Source organism: Diabrotica undecimpunctata, chromosome 3 (assembly GCF_040954645.1).
Source record: "Diabrotica undecimpunctata isolate CICGRU chromosome 3, icDiaUnde3, whole genome shotgun sequence".
Lineage (NCBI taxonomy): Eukaryota > Metazoa > Arthropoda > Insecta > Coleoptera > Chrysomelidae > Diabrotica > Diabrotica undecimpunctata.
In genome coordinates this window covers 61,816,013-61,838,914 of record NC_092805.1, presented here as the reverse complement: position 1 = coordinate 61,838,914, position 22,902 = coordinate 61,816,013, and the positions used below count along the sequence as shown (strand labels likewise).

General features: G+C 33.7%; 1 protein-coding gene across 1 annotated transcript in view; it reads left to right on the top strand.

The window, feature by feature from the left end:
* LOC140435620 (uncharacterized) overlaps nt 1-22,902 on the top strand; it is a 37,538-nt gene that overhangs the window by 8,246 nt on the left and 6,390 nt on the right. Inside the window, exon 2 of the mRNA XM_072524358.1 lies at nt 17,794-18,156. Coding sequence (XP_072380459.1) covers nt 17,794-18,156 — 363 coding nt within the window. The remainder of the gene's footprint in view (nt 1-17,793; nt 18,157-22,902) is intronic.

Here is a 22,902-nt window from a genome sequence, read left to right as displayed (position 1 = left end):
GATTGCAGATTCAACAAATGAAGCTTCACAGTTGACTAGTTCATTGTAAATATTAAATTTCAATAATAAACATCACATCCCATGAAATGATAAATTATGCGCTGAAGTCATTAAAGACATAATAAACGCAACAAAGGAATTCCAGTCAACACCTAACTTACAAAATGATTTAACAGTAAAAATATATATGTGCTTATAGTTAGAAGCTTCTTAAAAAAAAGGAAAAATAATTTTAGAAAATGTATAGAAGGTCTTAATAGAAACTTGCCAATCAAGACAATATGGGGTAAAATTAGGAAAATAGCTTAATATGATAACAGTCTACTTAATTCACTTCCCAATTCTAATATATAACAAATACTGAAATTCCTTGCCCACCAATACAACTTCCCCTTTTATCTTTAATGAATAAATATAAGTGCTTCAATACAGTGACCATTCTGATCGCATTAAAATAATCATTAATTATTTGAATTCTTAAACCAATGTCGGTAAAGTTTTAAAATCATTTATCAAAAATAGGTTGAAATAGATTATAGAAAATAAGTAAATCGTCAGACAATTGCAGCTAGGTTTTGGGAGGAATAAAAGATGTTTGGAATGTCTATCTTTCGTGACAACTGAATATTTCAATTTCGAATAATGGATAATACTAGAATTACTCCGATGTAATTAGAATTATTAACGCGTAGGGGATAAAGCCACGTATTTGTGAATATTTCGTTGTATTTTGGATTTATCCGGTTAAAACCATATTACTCCGTTCAAATAAATAACCGTTTCTAATTTGGGTTTTATGATTTTTATCGCTATTGTTACCAAGTTGTCAATGCTTAGTTATACCTGCTGGACAATAATTCTGTAGTATATTCTTAATAAAGCAAAAAAGCAAATAAAAATTAAACATAAGTAATGTTATTACAATTTATACCAAAGTTTAAAATGTACTGATTTATAAATTTGACACTGTATTTACCTAGAATGACCTGGATAAATAAAGAAGTTATCACTAAAGCTCGGATTATAGGCAAAATGCCTTTTTTGCCTATTTTGCCTATTATAATTGTTTTTTGCACTTTTTGCCTTTTTTCGTAAATTCCGCCTATTTGTGCCTTTTTTAAAATTTCATGGTACAGTGAAAACTCGATTATCCGTCTCTCCATTAACCGTCACCTCTGTTAACCGTCAGGGTCTGTACATAAGTTGTATTGACTACATAAGCATAAATCGTCAATTATTTTTGTTTGAGCATTGCGATAAGTCAAACAAAATTCGCGGAAATGTACAGTTATGTATGTTAAAGAGGTATGTTCTTTGCAAGAAAACCTCTACAGCATTCAAATGGTGGTCAAAGAATTCAAATACCTAGGAGCAACAATTACCAGTGAAAACACAGGAGAACGGGATGTTGAAATACAAATACTGGCGGGGAATAAATCATTCTTTGCCATTCAACATCTAATGAGGTCAAAGCTTCTCTCAAGGCGTACCAAAATCCAAATGTACAAAACCATAATACGACCAGCAGTGACATATGGAAGTGAAACATGGACATTGACAAAGAAAGAAATCAATAAGCTATTAGTATGGGAACGCAAAATCCTGCGAATTATATATGGTCCTTGCAGGGACAGCGTGACAAATGAATGGAGGAGCAGATACAACAATGAAATAGAGACTCTCTTCGGGAAAGGAAACATCGTAAGATACATAAAAGCCAATAGATTAAGATGGGCAGGCCACGTGGTACGGAGTGATGACGACAGCCTGATTAGCAATGTGTTTTGGGAAAGACCAGATGGTAGAAGATCGGCCTAGAAAAAGGTGGAAAGACGCAGTCAGGGAAGACCTGGAGAAGATGGAAGTAAGGCCATGGGAAATAATAGCACAGGATCGGAATCAATGGAAGGCAATGGTAAACGCAGCAAAAACTTACGAAGAGTTGTAAAAGCCAATGATGATGATGAGTTTAACAAACCGAATCATTAAAAAAAAGTGGAGGTGGGCTGGACATGTTGCTAGAATGAAAGACGAAAGATGGACGAAGAGATTATTTGAGTGGAGACCAAGAGCCGACAAGCTAAGTCGAGGCAGACCACCCACCCGATGGACCGACGACCTAAGGAGAATAGAAACAAACTGGATTGCAGCAGCTAGAGATAGAGAGAACTGGAGACGTTTGGAGGAGGCCTATATCCAACAATGGACGTGAAAATGGGGCTGGATGATGAGTTTAACACACCTCTTTTTACCCAACGCTATACTAGTGAATAAAATAGTTTTAATGCTTTCAGATTCTGCGGCTATATGTTAAAAGCTGCTGTTAATTTAAAGATTTTTTATCCTGATTTAATTCATTGCACTTGTGTAGCTCACGGGGTAAATAGAATTGCTGAAGAAATAAGAAATCTGTTTCCGTTGGTAAATAATTTTATAAATTTTATGAAAAAAGTTTTTGTAAAGGCTCCGTTGAGGGTGCAAATATATAAAGAAAGACTTCCCGGTGTCCCTTTGCCACCTAAACCAGTAATTACAAGGTGGGGAACCTGGCTCGAAGCAGTTTTTTTTACTTAGAACACTGCAATGAAATAGAATTAGTTATGTCAGAATTTGATGATGATATTTCCGAAGCCATTCGAGAAGCAAAAAAAATATTAAAAAATCCCTAATTGAAACAGGAACTCGCTTATATCAATGACAATTATAAATTAGTAGTTACCACAATTACCTTATTAGAAAAACAAGAGATAAATTTATGTGAGTCAGTAAAATTAATAGATAATTTAAAGACGAAAATTAAATCGGCACCTTGAAGTAACGCTCAATTAATTTAAAAAAAAAATGAAATATGTTTTCGAAAAGAATGAAGAATTTCAAATTATGCCAGATTTATTATCCGCTCTGAAATATGCTCCAATTACATCTGTCGATGTCGAACGTTCGTTTTCAATGTACAAATTAATTTTAAGTGATCGAAGACATAGTTTTAAGACCGAAAATATTGAAAAACATTTAGTTGTTTCTATTAATAACAAAATTTTAAGTGGTTGCAATGTTTAATTTTTAATTTACATTTATTTAGTTACTACATAGTTTATTTATACTAATGTTATGATTATGATGTGTAAATATACCTGCCTTAAGTTAATATTACGTTAATTTATTTTGTACAATAAATAATAAGTTATATTCCTTATTGCCTATATTTTGCCTAAATGTTAATATTCTTGCCTTTTTTAATAAAAATCTTTGCATATAGGCGCCTTTTTCTTCAATTTTTGTTGCCTATAAATCCGAGCTTTAGTTATCAATCACCTTAACCTTTTATCCAACTAAGTTTGGATACTACGCAACGTATACGTGAAAAATTAGTTTTACCCAATAGACTACCTAAGTCTAAGTCACAATGGGCGGGGCTTATAAAGACCTTTCCAAACATTTCTAATTTGTGTGTATTTGTCCTATAAGAAGTTGGAAATATTGGTTTTTTTAATTGTTTGATGAATAAATAAGGACTGTTGGTTATGTACATTCATTCTATGCTATTGGTATTATTTGTTGTTTGTGAATTTGTGAGGTGAGAATATCAAAGTATTAAGATATTTACTATGAATGTTCATATTTTGAGGTTGTGTTATTGTAAGATTAAAACTTTAATTATTTTTTACTGTATTTCAAGGTATTTTGTTGTTGTTTATTAGGGTTATTTAAAAATAAATTAATAAATCATGCTGCTGGTTGTAACGTATCTGCTGGTAAATTAATAAAGGTTGTAACGAGTACGGTAATCGTACTCGGTACAACAAATCATAATCCAATTGTGTTTCAAAACTTTCATAATTATCTAAAAATTGTTATTGGAAAAATATTAAACTTTTGAAAGAGTAGACTTAACTAAAAATCAATCTAAATTTGGACCACCAATAATTCAAACTAATGATGAAAAATCCTTGGACGTTATGCAAACATTTGTATAATAGCCTTGCCCTTGCACATTTGACAAACTGCACTAGAATTTGGGTGTGATCAGTTGGTAACATTAACAATAAAAATAAATGCTGGCCTTACAAAAGAATTATTATTTTATAATAATGTTACAATTGCAATGAACATTCGAAAATTGATGGTGCAATAAGACGAATTGAGATGCAGTGCGGTGCATTCGATTCGTGAGAGCGTCAGGAAATTTTGTGAAATAATCCGATCATAAAGAGATGAAAAATTGCATTTGTGCATAAGAAAAAGGCATTTTTTAAATTTGCAAATTAAAAAAATATATTTTGACATATATTAAATAAATTTCGCTGAACACGAATATCATGTTAAAGTCACCGGGACCTGGGCACCAAAGATTTATGTTCAAACATTTTGTTTTCTGAAAATTGAATTTTTAATAATTTTGATTAAAATTTTTGTAAATATACCTCATTTTTATAGCAAAGTTGTTGGCATTGCTTCCAAAAAAGTTGGTAGCACTGATGTCACCTTTAAGCTACTTCATGTACGATGTTCTTTACCTACTTCCGCTGTATAGAGCAATAATATAAACGCCCACATGAATATTTGATTGCATTTGTTTATATATTGTTAAAGTTATTTATTAAATACAAAAAATAGTATACAAAGTTGTATAAATTTAAGAAATTAATTTAATTACATCAAATGATAAATAATTTTTAATGCTGCTGGTATTTTAACTCGTCCAAACGACCGAACTTCCTATAGAATACAGATGAGATTCCTTTAGTCATCTCAAGATCTTGGGTAACACAGTGGGCTAGAGAGACGTTATGCGGAACACTAAAAAGATCCTGCTGAACTTCTGTTGTCACACCGAATCTAGCACTCTTTCTCTCTGCGTAATTTGACATAAACTCATTAAAGCTTAGTCGCCGGTCATCTTTGATCTCATGTTGAAGGGTTCGGGCTTCTTCTATTTCATTTTAGCCAGCATAAGGTGCAAGACGATTTATGTGAACTACTTTTGGTTTACCTTTCGGCAACTTCTTAATTCGGTATATTACGTCATTTATTCTCTTTTTAATTTCATACGGACCCTCCCATTGTCTTTACAGTTTAGGAAACAAGCCACGACGACGTTGTGGATTATAAAGCCAAACGAGATCACCTACTTCATAGCTTCCATTCTTGCATCGAGAATCGTATTGATCTTTCATTCTGTCACTGGCTAACTGGATGTGTTGTCGGGCAAGTTCATGAATGTTGTTCATTCTTAACTTCAGGCGGTCGACATAATCTTCGCTTGCAAAATGTTCTTCGGAAGATCTGCAGCCAAACTCTAGGTCGCAGGGCAAACGAACTTCACGACCTAACATCAGGCAGGTTGGAGTCTGGCCTGTAGTTTCATTACGGCTGAGCGGTAGGCCATTAGGAATAAATGAATGTGCTGGTCCCAATCTCTTTAATGTTCTGATACAACTTTGGACAGGTGTTTACCCATCGTTCGGTTCATCCTCTCGACCATTCCATCTGATTCAGGATGGAGGGGTGTCGTTCTGGTCTTATTGACACCAATCAATTTACAAACATTCTGGAAAAGGGTGGACTCGAAGTTTCGACCTTGGTCGGAGTGGATCTCTAAGGGAACACCAAATCGGCTAAAGAATTCTTTAACAAGTACCTCTGCAACGGTAGCAGCTTCTTGATTTGGTATCGCATAGGCAATGTCGATTGCTACTCTTTCCATAGGACTACCAACATTGTACTGTCTCATGAGTGCCCTCTTTTTACTAACTGGACCATTACTGGTTGCACACAGTTCACATTTCCGGCACCATCTTCTTACATCATCTTTACAGTTCACCCAATAGAACCGTTCTCGAACCTTTTTCAGAGTCTTCATGATACCAAAGTGTCCACCTGATGCACCGTCATGCAATTGACGCAGTACTTCTGACACTTTACTTTTAGGTACAATCAACTGAAGCTTAGATTCTGTACCATCATCGTTCTCAAAGGTTCTATACAGAAGATCATCTTTTAGCACTAGACAATTCCATTGGCTCCAGTAACACTTAACTTCGCGACTACATGCACTAATGTCTTGCCAAGAAGGTCTTTCACTTCGACGCATCCAATCCAATATTTTTTTTATACATGGATCATCTGCTTGAGCGTCTTGTAGCTGTTGAGGTTGCCATTGATCAATAATGACGGTGGTTCGTCTCACGGGGCGAAGTCGTCCTTCTAATTTAAGACAGTGATTACAATTTGCACTGCACGGCCGTCTTGAAAGGGCAGCAGCATTTAAATGAACTCTTCCAGCCCTGTGTTCGATCTGTTCTAGCTTTCTGACTGTTGTATTATTTTCATGCAATTTACGACGAATGTGACCTACGTCGTTACCATTCCAACATCTGGGTTCACGTCTCTTAGGCATCATGTTACAAACTACTTTCCGTACCATTTTCCTCCAGACGTTTATCGTTTTGTACGTCGCTCTCTTCAGAGGTTCGTACTTGATAGCTCCGTGAAGCTCGACAAGCTGTCTCGTTTTCCAAGGCAATGGCGAGCGCTTCATCTAAAACTTTCGGTCTTGCTAGTCGTAAAGCTTTCTGTAGTTTACTGTCTCTCAACCCATTGATGAAGGTATCTACATCAATTTCTTTCAATATGTTGTCTGGTGCCTCTGGATAGGCCAAAAGCGCTATACGAGCAACATCTGCTTCAAATTCTTGCAAACTCTCACTGGCTAGTTGGATTCTACTTCTTATTTGTACTTTGTAGACTTGTTGTAGATGGGCATCTCCGTAACGTCTATCTAGTCGAGTGAACAAGGTCTGGTAACATTTTTCTGGACCCTTAGGAATCGATCTTAGGATATCCTCAGCATCACCTCGTAAAGCAGCAGTTAAGGAAACAGCTTTTTCTTGTTCTGTCCAATGATTGGCTGTCGCAATATCTTCAAATTGTCTAAGGTATATGGACTAAGAAGACTTTCCATCAAATGGTGGCAATTTGAATCTCATATGATGTGTCATTTCGTCTCTAGGTAATTCTTCTTTCACTACCGGATCTAAAGCTACCGTATTAATTGGTGGTAGCATTTTCGTGTTAGTTATCATGGTCTCTAATTGTTTGATCTTCTCTTCTACGTTGTTTACATTTTTCTGTATCTGATCGAACGTTTTAGAAACTTTTTCAAATTTCTCAGTGTTCTTTTTAGAAGTTTCTTCCATCATTTGCAAAACATTTTCAAATTTCTCGTCGAATCTTCGAGATACATTTTCGAATTTATCATCGAATCTTTTGGAAACGTTCTCTAATTTATCATCATTTTTTTTAGAAGATTCTTCAATTTTCTTAGAAGTTTCTTCAATAATCATTTGCGACGTTTCATCGAATCTTTTGGAAACATTCTCGAATTTTCCATCAATTATTTTAGTTAAAACGGCTTCTTCCGCTGATTGAAACTGGAATGTCTCCGGGTCTTCTACATTCTTGTTAAGAACATTCTTTAGTCGTTTTTGGAGGATCTTTTTGGACCCGCTGCAGTCTTTATCGCGTTCTTCTAGTTGCTCACGCAATTGTTTTACTGAAAGTTGTACTAGCAGGATCTTTGGTCAGGCACACACGTACTTTTTTAAATGGTCTTTCGTACAAAGATCACTACCGAACTACGCGGATGTTCCCGACGAACAATACATTCAAAAGTCACTGCTGAATTTATTTCTAAATCTCACACCGGACACCAACTGTAGCGAGATTATATAAAACGAGCGGTTCGAATTTATATAAATATATTTATTTATAAGTTTACAGTTGGTGCTCTCTTATTAACTAAACTAAATTAATAACATCGTTACATATATATATATATATATATATATATATATATATATATATATATATATATATATATATCCTAAAGTTACTATGTTCGAGAACATTCTGGCGTAGTCCCACCTCTAATTCGTCTACGTGACGTGTTATTCTACCTCGCACTCGATACATCGCAAATGTTCTTAATGCCTTTTTCAAAATGTAACCGTTACATAGGCCATGCCGAAAGCATGTTCGTAACAGTATTATAAAAAAAATCGTGGGATCAAATGGGTTGGATACTACAGTGTAGTTCTAGTGGACTATCTATTGTCAGTTTGTCTCCCTTAATGTCCCGTCTACTGCTATTTTAAAGATTTAATTCTGTGAACTATATCAGTTGCCTTGGTTTTCTGTCTAATCCAGTTTCTTCTTTTTTGATTTCTCTTGGTTATACCTGGCATGCGTCTCTCCATTGAGCTTTGAGTGACGTTTGAATTTCGCTATTATCTCTTTCTTTAGTGTCCAAGTTTCGCAGACGTATTTCATGATTAGTAGTATACATTGATCAAATGCTTTTTTGTTCAGGTGGAGTGGCATTCTGGATTTAAAGATAACTGCATTTTTATCGAAAGATGTACAAGCGAGCTTCATTCTTCTGTTGATTTCTGGGAGTAAGGAGCCAGATTTATGTATTAATTGTTCCAGGTATACATACTCGTCTACTGTCTCAAGTGCAGTGTTGTTTATTATTACATCTTGGAAAGACACTAGCTCGTTGTACACGGTTTTTGTTTTCGTCAAGTTCATTTTTACGCCAACTTCATTGCTAGCGTTTAGGAAAGAAATGATACTAGAATTCATTCATTCAAGTATCAGCAGAAAGTACAAAAAAAGTACGAAAAGAATATATATCTCTGAAAAATAGTATTGAAGTGTTTAAAAAAGAATTTAGGATCAACCAGAACAAATGACACTAACACATTAGATAAGGCAATGGGAAATTTTGTCAATAAACATTTACAGATACAGTGTAAACATTTCAAGTTCTTTAAATTTGAGAATTTTCAAATTAAAATACATAAACAACTTATCGAGATAATTCCAAAAAGAACCCTAATTTTTGCAATAATTTATAAATGTTAAAAACTTTGTTTTTGGTTTATTGACATGTAATATAATAATTACTCAAAATTGTAGCAATTAATGAGTTATTAACGTATGAAACAGATGGACCAAATATTTAAATCGTCAAAGAGCTTTATGTGGTTATCCCTAAGAGCGATTAAATATTTATAATCTAAAAAGTTAGCCTTTTTTAATCTGTTTTTTAAAAACAAATTTAATTAAATGTTTAAATTTTTTAATATACTCTAGCTGATGTCTGAAAGAATCGACTACAATTTACAAAATGCCTGTAGATTCACTCCTACGGCAAGTACAGTTATTTAAATCATCGCCCTCTGGGATACACAACTTGAATAACATAAATTATCTGGTTAATCTAGTTGAAATTTAGAGCACTTTAATAACTTACTAATTGCCATAATGTCAAGTAGTTATTACATGTCGTTATGCAAAAGGTATTAACATTTTTATAAATTACTGTAAAAGATGCTTTACATCGGTTTAATTAAAATATCTTTAAAGAAGTGGTCTTTTTAGTGATAATATTCTCAGATATTTAGAGTAATTTATACATTGGAATATACCCAATTAGTCTGGCCGTCAGAGATTTGACCTCTAAAAATCATACGAACACACTGAATTTTACTGAGAATGTCAACTTTGGGACCCTAAAAAAGATGAAAAAAAGGTTTATCACTTTTAGCCCCCGGCTTCTTCTTCATCTTCTAATGGCGCTACAACCCTTTGTGAGTCTTGGCCTGCTTAACAATGTTCTTCCATTCTGCCCTGTCGGATACTTTCCTTCGCCACTGCCTGATGTTCATGGTTTTAAGATCCCTCTCTACGTCGTCTATCCATCTTTTACGGGGCCTTCCTCTTGTTCTGTTTCCTTGGGGCTTCCATCTCTGAACTACTTTTACAGCTCGATTATCTGGCATTCTTTCTAGGTGACCAAGCCAGTTTAGTCTTTGTGATTTTACAAATCTGACAATATCTGCGCTCTGCATTAGTTCATCCAGCTCGTGGTTCATTTTAATTCTCCACGAACTATCGCTGCATTGGGTTGGTCCAAATATCTTCCTTAGTATTTTGCGCTCAAATATTCTCAGTTGATTTTCATCAGTGGTTGAGAGGGTCCACGTTTCACATCCATATGTGACCACTGGTCTAATCACTGTTTTGTAGATTCTCAGCTTAGACTCACGATTCAGTAACTTACTCTTCATTAAGTCTTTGTATGCATAAAAGCACTTATTACCGCTAAGAATCCGTGCTTGTATTTCTTGACTGATGTTGTTGTTGTCATTTATTATTGAGCCTAGGTAGGGAAAAGTGGAGGCATATTTGTAGGTATGGTTGTCTACCTTCAGATTCTCATGTTCATTCGATTTTGTGCACTCCATATATTTTGTTTTACTTTCATTTATATATAGACCAAACGTAGCAGCTTCTCGTTTCAGTTCTATAACTTTTTCGCTCAATACCCTTTTGTTGCGGCTTATTATGGCAACATCATCCGCATATGCGCATATTTGCATAGATCTTGTATTAATACAGCCGTTTACATCCAGTTTTCTAACAACAGCTTCTAAAGTTAGATTAAAAATTGTTGTTGATAAGGCATCCCCTTGTCTAACTCCATTTTCAATCTCAAAGGCCTGCGTCATATCTCCATCTATTCTCACCATAGCTTTGGAACCCTTCAGAGTCATTCGTATAAGTTTTTTATTTTTTAAATAAAAAATGTAGCTAAGGTAATTTTTAACAAAAATGTCCATTAGCACTTTTTCTGTACAACGAACCGTTCTCTCATAAACAACGCTTAAAGCGACTGGTGATTTTGAATGTTATACGCGCGCGAATTCAATTTTAAACAAAATTTGTATCAACTCAACGGTAAAAATTTGATATATTTTGATCTTCTTCTTCTTAAAGTGCCTATCCGTTCCGGACGTTGGCGATCATCACGGCTATCTTCACTTTGCTTATTGCAGCGCGGAACAGTTCAGTGGTAGTAGTGTTATACCACTTTCGCAAATTTTGAAGCCAGGAAATGCGTCTTCTTCCCGGTCCTCTCTTACCATTTACTTTCCCTTGGAGAATCAGCTGGAGAAGGCCGTAACGTTCTTGGTTTCTCATTACATGACCTAGATATTCCAACTTTTTAGTTTTGACGGTCATGAGAATTTCACATTCTTTCCCCATTCTACGCAGGACCTCCACATTAGTAACTCTGTCAACCCAGGATATACGTAAGATGCGCCTATAACACCACATTTCGAAAGCTTCGAGCCGATTCATAGATGCAACAGTCAGTGTCCATGCTTCCATTCCGTAGAGCAGAACTGTGAATATGTAGCAGTTCAATAGACGGCATTTTGTTTTTAATGATATGTCTCGACTGTTGAAAATAGTTCTCATTCTAACGAATGCTGCTTTTGCTTTTATTATTCGCTGTTTAATTTCTGTTGAGTGGTCCCATTGGCTATTTAAATTGGTGCCTAGATATGTATATTGCTCGACTCTTTCGATATTCTGTTGGTTGATTGTAAGTTGCGCGTTTAGTATTGGTTTTTTACTAATTGTCATAAATTTGGTTTTCTTTATGTTAAGAGCTAGTCCGTATCTGTTGCTGACTTCTGTTATGCGATTTGTTAATATCTGTAAGTCATTCAGATTATCGGCAAAAACTATAGTGTCATCTGCATATCTAATGTTATTCAACCATTCACCGTTTATTAGTATTCCTTTCGCACAACCGTCTAAAGCTTCCTTAAATACCCTTTCAGAATAAATATTGAACAACAATGGAGACAAAATACAGCCCTGTCGTACTCCACGTTCTATTGCAATTTTATCAGTTAACTGGTCTTCTATTTTGATTTTGGCCGTTTGATTGTAGTAAATGTTTCTGATAATTCTAAGATCTTTGTTGTCAATTCCAATTTCTTGCATTAGAGTCATTAATTTGTCATGTTTTACTCTGTCAAATGCCTTCTGGTAATCTATGAAGCATACGTATATATCACAATTCACATCCCTGCATCTCTGAAATAGCACCTGTACAGCAAAAAGGGCCTCCCGTGTTCCCAGAGCATCACGAAATCCGAATTGTGTTCTTGTTAGTTGTTCCTCACATTTTGTATATATTCTTTTGTGGATGACCTTTAGAAATGTTTTAAGTAAATGGCTCATAAGGCTTATAATTCTATAGTCTTCGCACTTTCTCGCATTGGGTTTTTTTGGAAGATTTATAAAAGTTGACACTAACCACTCTTGGGGAACCACGCCCGTATCATATATACTGTTAAATATATTTGTCAACCATTTTATGCCATCATAGTCCATAAGTTTTAAGAATTCTGAGTGAAAATTATCAGGACCTACTGCTTTACCATCTTTGGTGCTTTTGATGGCATATTTTACTTCTTCGACTGTAAATGGTGGTCCAGATTCGCAATTGGTGTTTGTTGTAATACCAGTGTTACTTCGTATATCTTCAAAAGTTTTTTCCACGTATTTGATCCAAATATCTCTTTTATGCTCTATTTCCAGTACTATGTTTCCCTGATTATCTGTCAGGAATCCAGTGTTCTTGTGTTTATATAAGCCTGCCGCTTCTTTAATCTTTTTATGGAGGTTAAATGAATCATGTTTTTGTTGTAATGACTCTATCTCTGTACACTTCGAGCTAAACCAATTTTCTTTTGCTATTTTAATAGCCCTTTTTATTTCGTTATTTATGTTGTTGTAGTAATTCTTATTATCTTTAGCGTTTCTTCTGTCTTCCATCATACATAGAATCTCCTCCGTCATCCATTCCTTTTTATTTGTTCTTTCAGGTTTTAAGTATTTTTCTGTTATTTCTTGACTTACTTTGTGCAAATTTTCTAGTTCTACATCTGTGTTATCTGTTTCTGTACGGGCCCATGGTTTTTCTGTACGAGCCCACGTTTTTTCTTTTAGGCGTTTTTGTACCTTTTCCTTTACTGTTTTATTTTTCAGTTGGTTAATATCGTACTTCATAATTTTTGGTCTTTGAACTTTCTTTAAACTAAGTTTCATTTTGGCGATAAGTGGATTGTGGTCCGAATTTATGTCGGATCCCGGGTACGCTTTAACAGATGTTATAGAGTTTCTAAATCGTTTGTTAATAAGAATATAGTCTATTTGATTTCGTACTGTGTGATCTGGAGTATCCTGGGGAGATTTCCACGTATATAGTCGTCTTGGAGGAAGATCATAAAAGGTGTTTGTCACTACGAGCTGTTCTTCAGTTGCAAATTCAATCAAACGGTCTCCGCGTTCATTACGTTCCCCTAGACCAAAGGATCCCACTAAATTTCCACTTTGTCCTTTGCCAACTTTGGCATTAAAGTCTCCTAGTCTATTTTGATCAGAGTGTCCTATCGACAAAAATTAAAATACATTTTAAAGGTAAATACATTTTTTGCAAATCGGTTTTTATAAAGGTGTTAACTTTTGTCATTATTTTAGATTCATATGAGATTATTAAAATTTATTACTTTCATTTACTGGTCGTAATGGCATTTCTATCATAAGAGCATAATCTTCAAAACTTATAACATTAAATTTTGATTTTGAGTTTTGACAACAAATATGGGGCATTCTAAATATGTCTAAAAAATGCAGAATTTAAACTTTTAAAGTACATACGATCAGTTTGTGTAGTTTGGAAAAACGTACTTCTTGTGCAATCAAAAAAAAGTAGCTTTAAACATTGTAGATCGTTTGTAATGAAAGTTTAAAGTCGCGGTTTTTTAAATATATTTCAAATGCTTCACATTTATTGCAAAAACTCAAAACCCAAATTTCATTTCGGTTGTGGTTTTGAATATTAAGATCTTGGAAATGGAAATTCCACAGTTACCGGTCAGTAAAAGTGATAAATTTTATTAATATCATGAGAATCATAAAAAATAGCAAAAATCGCGCACACATTTATAAAAACTGACTTTATTTGCGACAAAATACAAAAATTGTATACGAAGCTACACCTTTAATACATTTTGATTTTTGTCGATAGGATACTCCGATCAAAAGATATTGAATTTTGACCGTCAAGTTGATACCAATTTTATCAAAAATTGATTTCGCACATGTAACTAACATTCAAAATTATCGGCCGCTTTAATCCTTGTTTCTGAGAGGACAGTTCGTTCCACACAAAAAGTACTAGTAAACTCTTTGTTTAAAATGATCTCAGCTACATGGTTTTATTTGTAACGTTTTTTTTACGGCGTTCAGATTTTTGATAAATATTTTTTTTTTCACTTTTTCTCTTTTATAATATTGAGTACAAAAAAGTGATAACCTTGTTTGCATCTTTTTGGGGTTCCAAAAATTGACATTTTTAGCCAAATTAACCTTGGTCTTTTTATTTTTTGAGGTTCAGTGGTAATTTCGTCTCTGACGACTGGAGTAAATCGTTCAACGTAAATTCGTTTTTTTATGCTGTTCTGGCACGTTTGGCCATGCTTCTAAACATAAAAGAGTTTAAATACCACGTTTTTTCACAGTAAAAAGAGTATTATCAGTTGTAGCTTCTTCACCCACAAAACACTGCTTCACTTTGATTGCAATAAGTTTGGTCCGAAGAGCGTCGATCTACAAACTAATCCTTTATTCGCGAGACTGGTTTATTTATATTTGTAACCTACTCTTGATAACGTCAGTGCCTAGGGTTCGTTAATCCTATATATGTCTCTTTAGGCGTGTCATGGGAGTAGGACTATAAATATTATATTATATTTTAGGGATTCTACAGTATTCACTGCCTTCCTACGCTCAACCGTTTCCATCTCTCTCTGTTGTTCCATTCTCCATAGTTTAGTCCTCTCTTACTCATGGCGTCGTCTACTTCGTTCCTCCAGGATTTTCGGGGTCGTCCTCTTTTCCTCCTTCCTATGGGGCTCCATTCGGTTATTCTTTTTATCCATCTGCTGTCGCTAGCTCTTCTTACATGTCCATACCACTTTAGTCTTTTTTGTTCTATATATGTTAGTAATTATTATTTTATTATTATAAATATTATTATATTATTTTATTATATAAATATTAATTTTAGCAAAAAATCATCAAAATTATATAAAATAATTATATAATTATCTCTATGTTTATGTACATTTATGTTGTAAAGTTAATAATAAACTAGACAATTTAATAATTATGCTTTGTCACTATTTCCCCCGGAAAATATCTACCGCACGAAAAATGTGTAAAAAATAAATTGTGGAAAATCGAATTTGAATTAATTTGAGTCCTTATCGTTTTTGTTGAAAAGTTGAAAATATTTATTAAAACGCAGTTATTAACGCAGTCCGTCTAAAGAAGAATGGTTATTTAAATTATCGGTCTGCTTCTTCGAATAAAAAAGATCTTTGAAAAGCTATGAGGTTATTCAAAATTGTAAATAAACCAGTTATAGAGATTCCACAGGAGCTTAAAGATCCTATCTCTATAAATAATTATTTTACATCTGTCTTTAGCCCCGTAAATTGTTGTGCAGAGACAACCCAATGGTATTAATCAAATATTTTCAACCCAAAAATTATTTTCTCGTCTAAAATAGCCACTATTGATGAAATTAAATCACTAATATTAGGGTTAAAATCGGAAGCTGTTGGGTGTGATAATATTTCTGCAAAGATGCTAAAACTCTCCCTTTCTATTACTGCTCCTTATATTACGTACATTATAAATTGTTGTTTGGGGGTAGGTTATTTTCCGGGCACTTACGGGAAATCGGCTTTGGTAAAACCACTGCCCAAATCAAATAAACCTGAATCACTTAATGATCTTCGCCCAATAAGCATTCTACCGGGACTGTTAAAAATTTTAGAATAGGTTATCTATAAACAGATATACGATTATATTTTTAGAAAAAATGTAGTTACGTATATACAATTAGGCTTTAGAAAAGAGTTTAGTACAATGACCCTGCTTCTTGACTTAACAGATAATATGCTTCGATCATTTGATGAAGAAAAAGCAACCTCAGTCATCTTGCTTGATTTTTCTAAAGCCTTCGACACTGTTGATCACGCTCTTCTATCTAAATTGAAATATTTTGGATTTGATGATACCTCCTTACATTTTTTCAAATCTTATTTGGTAAATGGTTATCAAAAGGTCTTAATCGATAATAATTCATCAGAATTTGCATCTGTCACTTCAGGGGTTCCTCAAGGTTCGGTTCTTGATCTTCTTCTTTTTTCAATATATATTTCTGACCTGTATAAATCTTTAAATAATTTGAAATTTTACTCTTTTGCAGATGACACACAACTGTATTTCTCTTTTGAACCTAACTCTGTAACTCAAGCGTCACAAAAAATAAATCAGGATTTGGAATCTATTTGTACTTATTTCACTAGACATAATTTTAAACTAAATGCTAAAAAATGTAATTCTTTGTTATATTATTCAAAAAAATTTAAAGCCACTCTTCAGGATAACTTAAAACTAATTATAAAAAATGAACCTCTAAAAAATGTTATTAGTTGCAGAAACTTAGGAGTCATATATGACTGTACGCTACGTTTTCAAGAGCATGTCACCCTTTTATTAAAAAAGTGCTATTTAGTTATGCGTCAACTGTATAGCAGTAAAGGCATTTTAAACTTTAAATTGCGTAAGTTACTTTGTGAAACTATGGTAATGTCAATTCATAATTATGGGCTCTTGGTATTTAATCTTTGCTTAGATCAAGCAATCAAGAAATTAAGGTTGTAAAAATTTAAAATAATTGTTGCAGATTTGTCTTTGACATAAGAAAATATGATCGCGTATCATGCAAAATAAAAGAACTTCAATGGTTAACCATAGAAAATTTATACAAATATTACGTCGCCTCATCGATATATCGAATTATTTCGTCGTCAAATCCTATTTATTTAAGAAAAAAATTAGTATTTCGTGAAGATGCTCATAATCTGGATTTGAGATATCCTTATAGTCTTATGCTGCCAAGATATAAACTAACTATTTTTCAGCGATCCTTTACTTACAATGCTGTTTAGTGTTTAATAGTTTAACAATAAATTTAAGAGGTAAATCTCTTGATTTCATGAAGCGGCATTATAAGAAATTTTTACCACAATCGCAGTTATTGTTACCATTAGATATTTTTGCTTTTATCTTCTTCGTCTTCTTCTTCATGCGACTAGGATTACTCCCGTTTGTCTGCCTCTTATTCTGTTTTAGTCGTTGTTGACTGTACATTATCTTTCCACCTTTTTGGCGGCCTTCCAACGCGTCTTCTGCTATACGGCTTGTTGTTTTTACAGATGTTTGCTAATCTATCTGGTCCCATTCGATTTACATGTTCGTTCCAGTTTTTTTTCTTGTTTTTATCCACCTGTTAATATTTTGAATTATGCATTGTTCGCGTATACTTCTGTTGGTTTGTCTGTCTCTTAAGGATATGCCCGCTGTTGATCTTAATACTTTCATTTCGATATTGTTGATTTGTTGTTTCGTCTTTCTTGTATCGGTCCTTGTCTCCGCTGCATATGTTAAGATGTCTTACTGTTGTCTTGTATACTTTCATTTTGCTTTCCATGGTCAGATATTTGTTTTTCCATATGGTTTCTCGGAGGCAACCACTTACTCTTGTCGCTTTTGATGCTTGCCTTTGGTCTCATTCATATCATTTATCTATATAGTTTGTATGTATCATTCATATCATTTATTACATAATATTACAAATTATTGTCTTTATATTATTTTTAATAAAAGCATGTAGGAAACTATTTACTATTAAAAAAAAGCATTACTTAAATGCTAATAATAGCAAAACTATTAAAGCATATATAAAATAACAGGTCAGATGTTAAAAAATATACTTTAAATATTTTACAGGGCATCTGGAAACTTTGGAAAAACTCATCTCCCTATCCGCTTACCCCAACATATTAAATAATAAACGAGAGACTCCACTTCACATAGCTTGCCTAAATGGACATTATTCAATCGTAGTTCGTCTTTTAAAATATGGAGCCAAACTAGATGTCCTAGATATTGAACGAGAAACACCACTATTTAAGTCTGTCAGAGGTGGAAACAAGGCTTTAACTAAATATTTAATTACACAAAAAGCTGCAGTCAATACTTCTAACAGGGCTAAAGAAAAGTTAATACATTTGGCTGCGGCTTATAATGATACGAATCTCGTTGAGGTCTTGATAGATATTGGACAGGATCCAAATACTTTAACAGGCTCAGGTACGTGTTATTTGACCTTTACAATATTACGTCTTATATTTTTTACGGGTTTATTTTACTTAGAAGGTTGACGGATTTAATTAGGTCAGAAAATGTTAAAGACTCCCGTATCGTTTTTTACATATACCTACTGTCTAATTTTTTTTATCTAAATGTTAATAATACTTTTTAGTTAAATGTAAAATCACTATGAGAAAATTCTCACTGAATTTATTTTGGTTATAAACCATAATATAAAAATAAATGAGATGATTATACCACGTTTTAAACCGCTCTGTTATTTTTCAATTTTTAAATGTAAAATACGGAACAAAAATTTGATATCCTTAAATACTATGAACAAACAATAGTGCAGTGTTAATGCCAATCGACTCAACCCGACGTGAGTAACAAAAACCTTTATATAAGATATTACAATGTCCAGCTACACTACACATTTTTTAAAAGTTCTAGCTTGCAGAAAATTGTTTTTATTTATAGACGTACCTGACTGACAAACTGTTATATAGTTTAAACTGTAGAAAATATATAAAATCCTGTCAATGTAAAATAGTGGCATCAGTATTGAACAAGTAATGGAAATAAAATACCTGGAAATGACACTGTCCAGCTATGAAGACCTGGCCAAAGAGGTGAGAGATCAAGTACAAAAAGCAAATAGACTGGCAGGATGACTTAATAACACTATATAGCAAAACAGACACATTAACAGTGAGATGAAGTCAAGAATTTATAAAGCCAGTGTAAGACCAGTAATGACACATACCTCAGAAACAAGACCCGACACAGCCACAACGTAAAGGCTACTGGAAAAGAAGAAATAAGGTGTTTAAAAACAATAATTATATTTATATAAAATTATTGTAAACCGAGAAGTGTCATAAAAAATTAAACAAATGATTTTGTTACTAATTGGATGACCTTTATGACTTTTAAATTGTGACAATCATCACGAATGGAATCTTATCTTGACATATATTCTTTTAATTATTTAATTTTTATTTAATGTATGTATTTTGTTAGTTAGTTTTTATGCAGTTTTTAATTTAAACCTTCTTAGAATAAATATAGGATGACTAAAAACGAATGATCGAGAGTATTGAATCGTTGTGAAGAACTGCTATTTTATGAGACTACCCTTGATGCCTTCTTCGTGGCGGTAATTCCGTAACGCTCGCCTCAGAATTTTATTATAGAGAAAAAATTAATAAAACGCCAGTATAGAAACTTCGATTTAAAAATAATTGTGTGGCTGATGTATCCAGATTGATATATTTCTCCGTATAGTGTTTTGTTCTTGCTTAAATTTTCCCCTGGAACTGACCTGTGGTTATCAAAGTATCGATAATTATGTGGTGTGGAACATTAATCGAACCATCTTCCTTTTTGAATACGTGTGCTCGTACGTCAGCCTAAAAAAAATTTTTCCTACAGTAACGTATGGTCCTAAAGTTTTGGGAAAATTTTCAAAAGCATATACCTCTGACCACAATAATCTTAAATTTTTATTAAATTATTCAACAATTTAACTTAACTATCCTTATTATAAATCAAAATTCAAATGACAGACAAGGGACCATTATTTTAGATTTGCCTAATAATTCCCCTGACACGTTGCATCATCCTTTGGACGACTTCGGCGTCAATTTTTCTAACTTTTGTATATATGCGGCGTCTTAACTGTTCCTGATTTTGTGCTTCCCATCCGTTATTATAGACTTTCCGACTTAATATTGCCCAGAACTCTTCAATTGGACGAGCCTGAGGTAGGTTGGGGGGATTGTCTGCTTTCGGTACATGACATGAAGCAAGATCTGACCAAAAGACTATTTGATCATTTGCATGATGTGTGTTCACAAACTGAAGCAATTTAGAGAGACATCTTTGAATATAAATATTTGCGTTTAAGGCTTCGCCTCGAACAACACCAATGTAGGGCTAGATAAAGCCAGCCTCAGAAATTGCACACCATACCAAAATTTTGTCCTCAAATTTTTTCTTACTTTTGAATTTTATTTCATCAGGTACATTTTCGTAATCGTTTGTGTAAAACCCATCGCTACCCTTCATCTCAGAGTTGGACAAAGTAAAATATTTTTCATCGTCCATCACGATCAACTTGTTGACGAAATGCACTCGCCTTACCGCGCGGCAACATCTCGGAATTCTCTCTAATTGATCCTCTGTGTATTTTGGGCTTTCCTTCTTTTCCGGTAGACAATATTGACTCGATAGGGTCCTGTATACTGTAGTCTTTCCAACATGAAATCTTCTGGCCAGTTCTCGCTGTGAGGCCCCAATTTTGTTCTTAGCTGTTTCAATCAGTCTTGCCTCTCTTATATGGTTCAAAATCCGCAGTCGGCCACTTTTACGCAAGTTAACACATGGTATCCCTTCTTCACATTCTCTGATTGTGCGATAAATTGTCCATTTGCTTATGTTTTGATCTCGATAAATATTAACAATATCTCGTTTCGACATTCGCCCAACCATATTATAAACACCTCGACGAATATCAATTTTATAAGACATTTTGCAGAGCACAAACCAAAATATTATGCTTTGTTTATTAAATGTCAATAACTGATTACATATCAATTCTATGGCCTTCTTTGTTAAATGCATTTTGCTTCTTAATCAGACTAGGTGAAATTTTTCCCAAAACTTTAGCACCATACGTTATTTTTTATATAATGATTTATGTCACCTTTTTATTAGTATCTGTAGCAAGCGTTTAACAGCCGTCTACATAATTTTGAATTTTATTAAAAAAGATTCCATATCTCGATAAAAATAGGCTGTTAGAGAAAGTTATAAAAGAGATTAAAAAGTTTTAAAACATTGTGTTGAAGTAACAGTGACCCAATAAGAATTTAATTGTGATTTTATTGAATTTTTTGAAAGATACTCATATTAACAGTCACCTGTCTATTTTCATTACAAACTGTTAAATACTTCCCGACGTATTGGAAAAAAGTCGATTTTCATTTTATATCTGCAAAGCACTGTATTTTTTATAAATGTAGATTTGTACTAAGTTATTAATAATTATTGATCTATTTTTGGCTACAGTGAATATTGTTTAATTTATAATCTACCTTATTAGGCCATAAAATTAAGAATTTTTCAGTGACATTCGTTGATACATGTATCTAACAACTGCTTTTAATAAATTTGGTAATAACAATATGCACTAAAAAAAATATGCAAAAGATTAAACGTCATTTTTTACTTAAAGTAAAGCTAGGATAGTCTGCGCAGATTTCGAAAAAATAGCACAAGTTTTCCAAAGTTTAATGTGAAAATGTGTTACGTGGGGTTATTTGGGATGTTAGCTATACTAATTAAAATATCTTAAATGCAAAACTCTTATATTAAAAAAAAACATGAGATCTAAAAAAATAGTGTTTTTGAGCAATCTCTCCTAACCGGGTAGGTGAGATTACGCGCAAGGGTAGGAGAACTTACGCTTATTAAAAAAAGTTATTTATTTCATTTAACATGACATGAACATTTCATATGAATTTTTAGTTCGCTTTTATTGACGAACACCATTTGTACATTTTTGTGAAAGTTTGTTTGGTGTTATGTCATCAGTTATTGGAGTTATAAGCTTGGAAGTTGAAGGTTGATAGAAAATTTATTCCAGAGAAGAATGGGCCACTTGAGAAATAAATTTAGAAGTTAACGCAGCTGAAGAATCAGGCGGAGTAGACTGTGTCACTTGAGAAGTAATTTAAGAGGTCAAAGGAGTTGAAGAAGCGAGCGTAGTAGACAACTCAGTTTCTGAAATGGATGAGTCTGTTGGTTCAATAGTGTTCTCATGTGTGTTTTGGTCACAAGCCAATAGATAAGCATGCTCTGGAATAGCATTTATGTCTAAAGGATGGATACCTGTAGCCCGGAATGCTGTAGTTGCAAGTTTAACAGTAGCAGAATGAGACCAAGCTGACTGTAAAAGTTCACCAAAGTCCTCTCTTGTAATTCTTCCAATCCCACTTCGTCTAGTTACTAACTGCTGACAGGCGTCTTTAAAATAAGTTTTGAAAGGCTTAAAAATACTACTCTGTCCAAAGGCTGAAGGTAATGTGTTGTATAGCTGGGAAGACACAGAAGAATTATATCATTGTCTGAATCATGTCGGCGTTGCTCATATGCGAGGCATGTCCATCAAGTATGAGTAGGTTTTGACCTGGGGTTTTACGAGGTATAAAATGGGTTGTGGGCCAATCCAAAAATTAATCGTTGCTGATATACGCACCCTCTTACCTCATTCTAATTACGATACCAGACGGAGCACCTTTTGCATATTAAGGTTTGCCATAAACTCCTTTAAAAATGCAGTAAGGAAGTAAAAATTGCCCCTCAGCATTGCAACATGCTAATATACTAATAGTTTCTCTCCTTTCTCAGCACTGGTGACAACATGAACATCTTTACTGCCTTTTTTTTTGGTTCATTATTAAGTTGAACTCCAATTTCATCACAATTCCAAATACATATTGGTTTGTTTAAAAGATCATTACTGGTTAAAATGTCAGCCAAAGGAGTAAAATAATTTTTTTCTTCCTCACGATTCATTTTTTCGGTTCTAGCTCTACTTATTCCTTGAGCTTTTCGAACACTTAGCTCTGGATGTCTCCATATAAAGAAAGACAATCAAACCTTTCCAGCTATCTTTTTATCTGTGTTGAAAGTATGTCTTTTGCCCAATTTCTCAGCTAGTTGGTATGCAAGTTTTCTGAG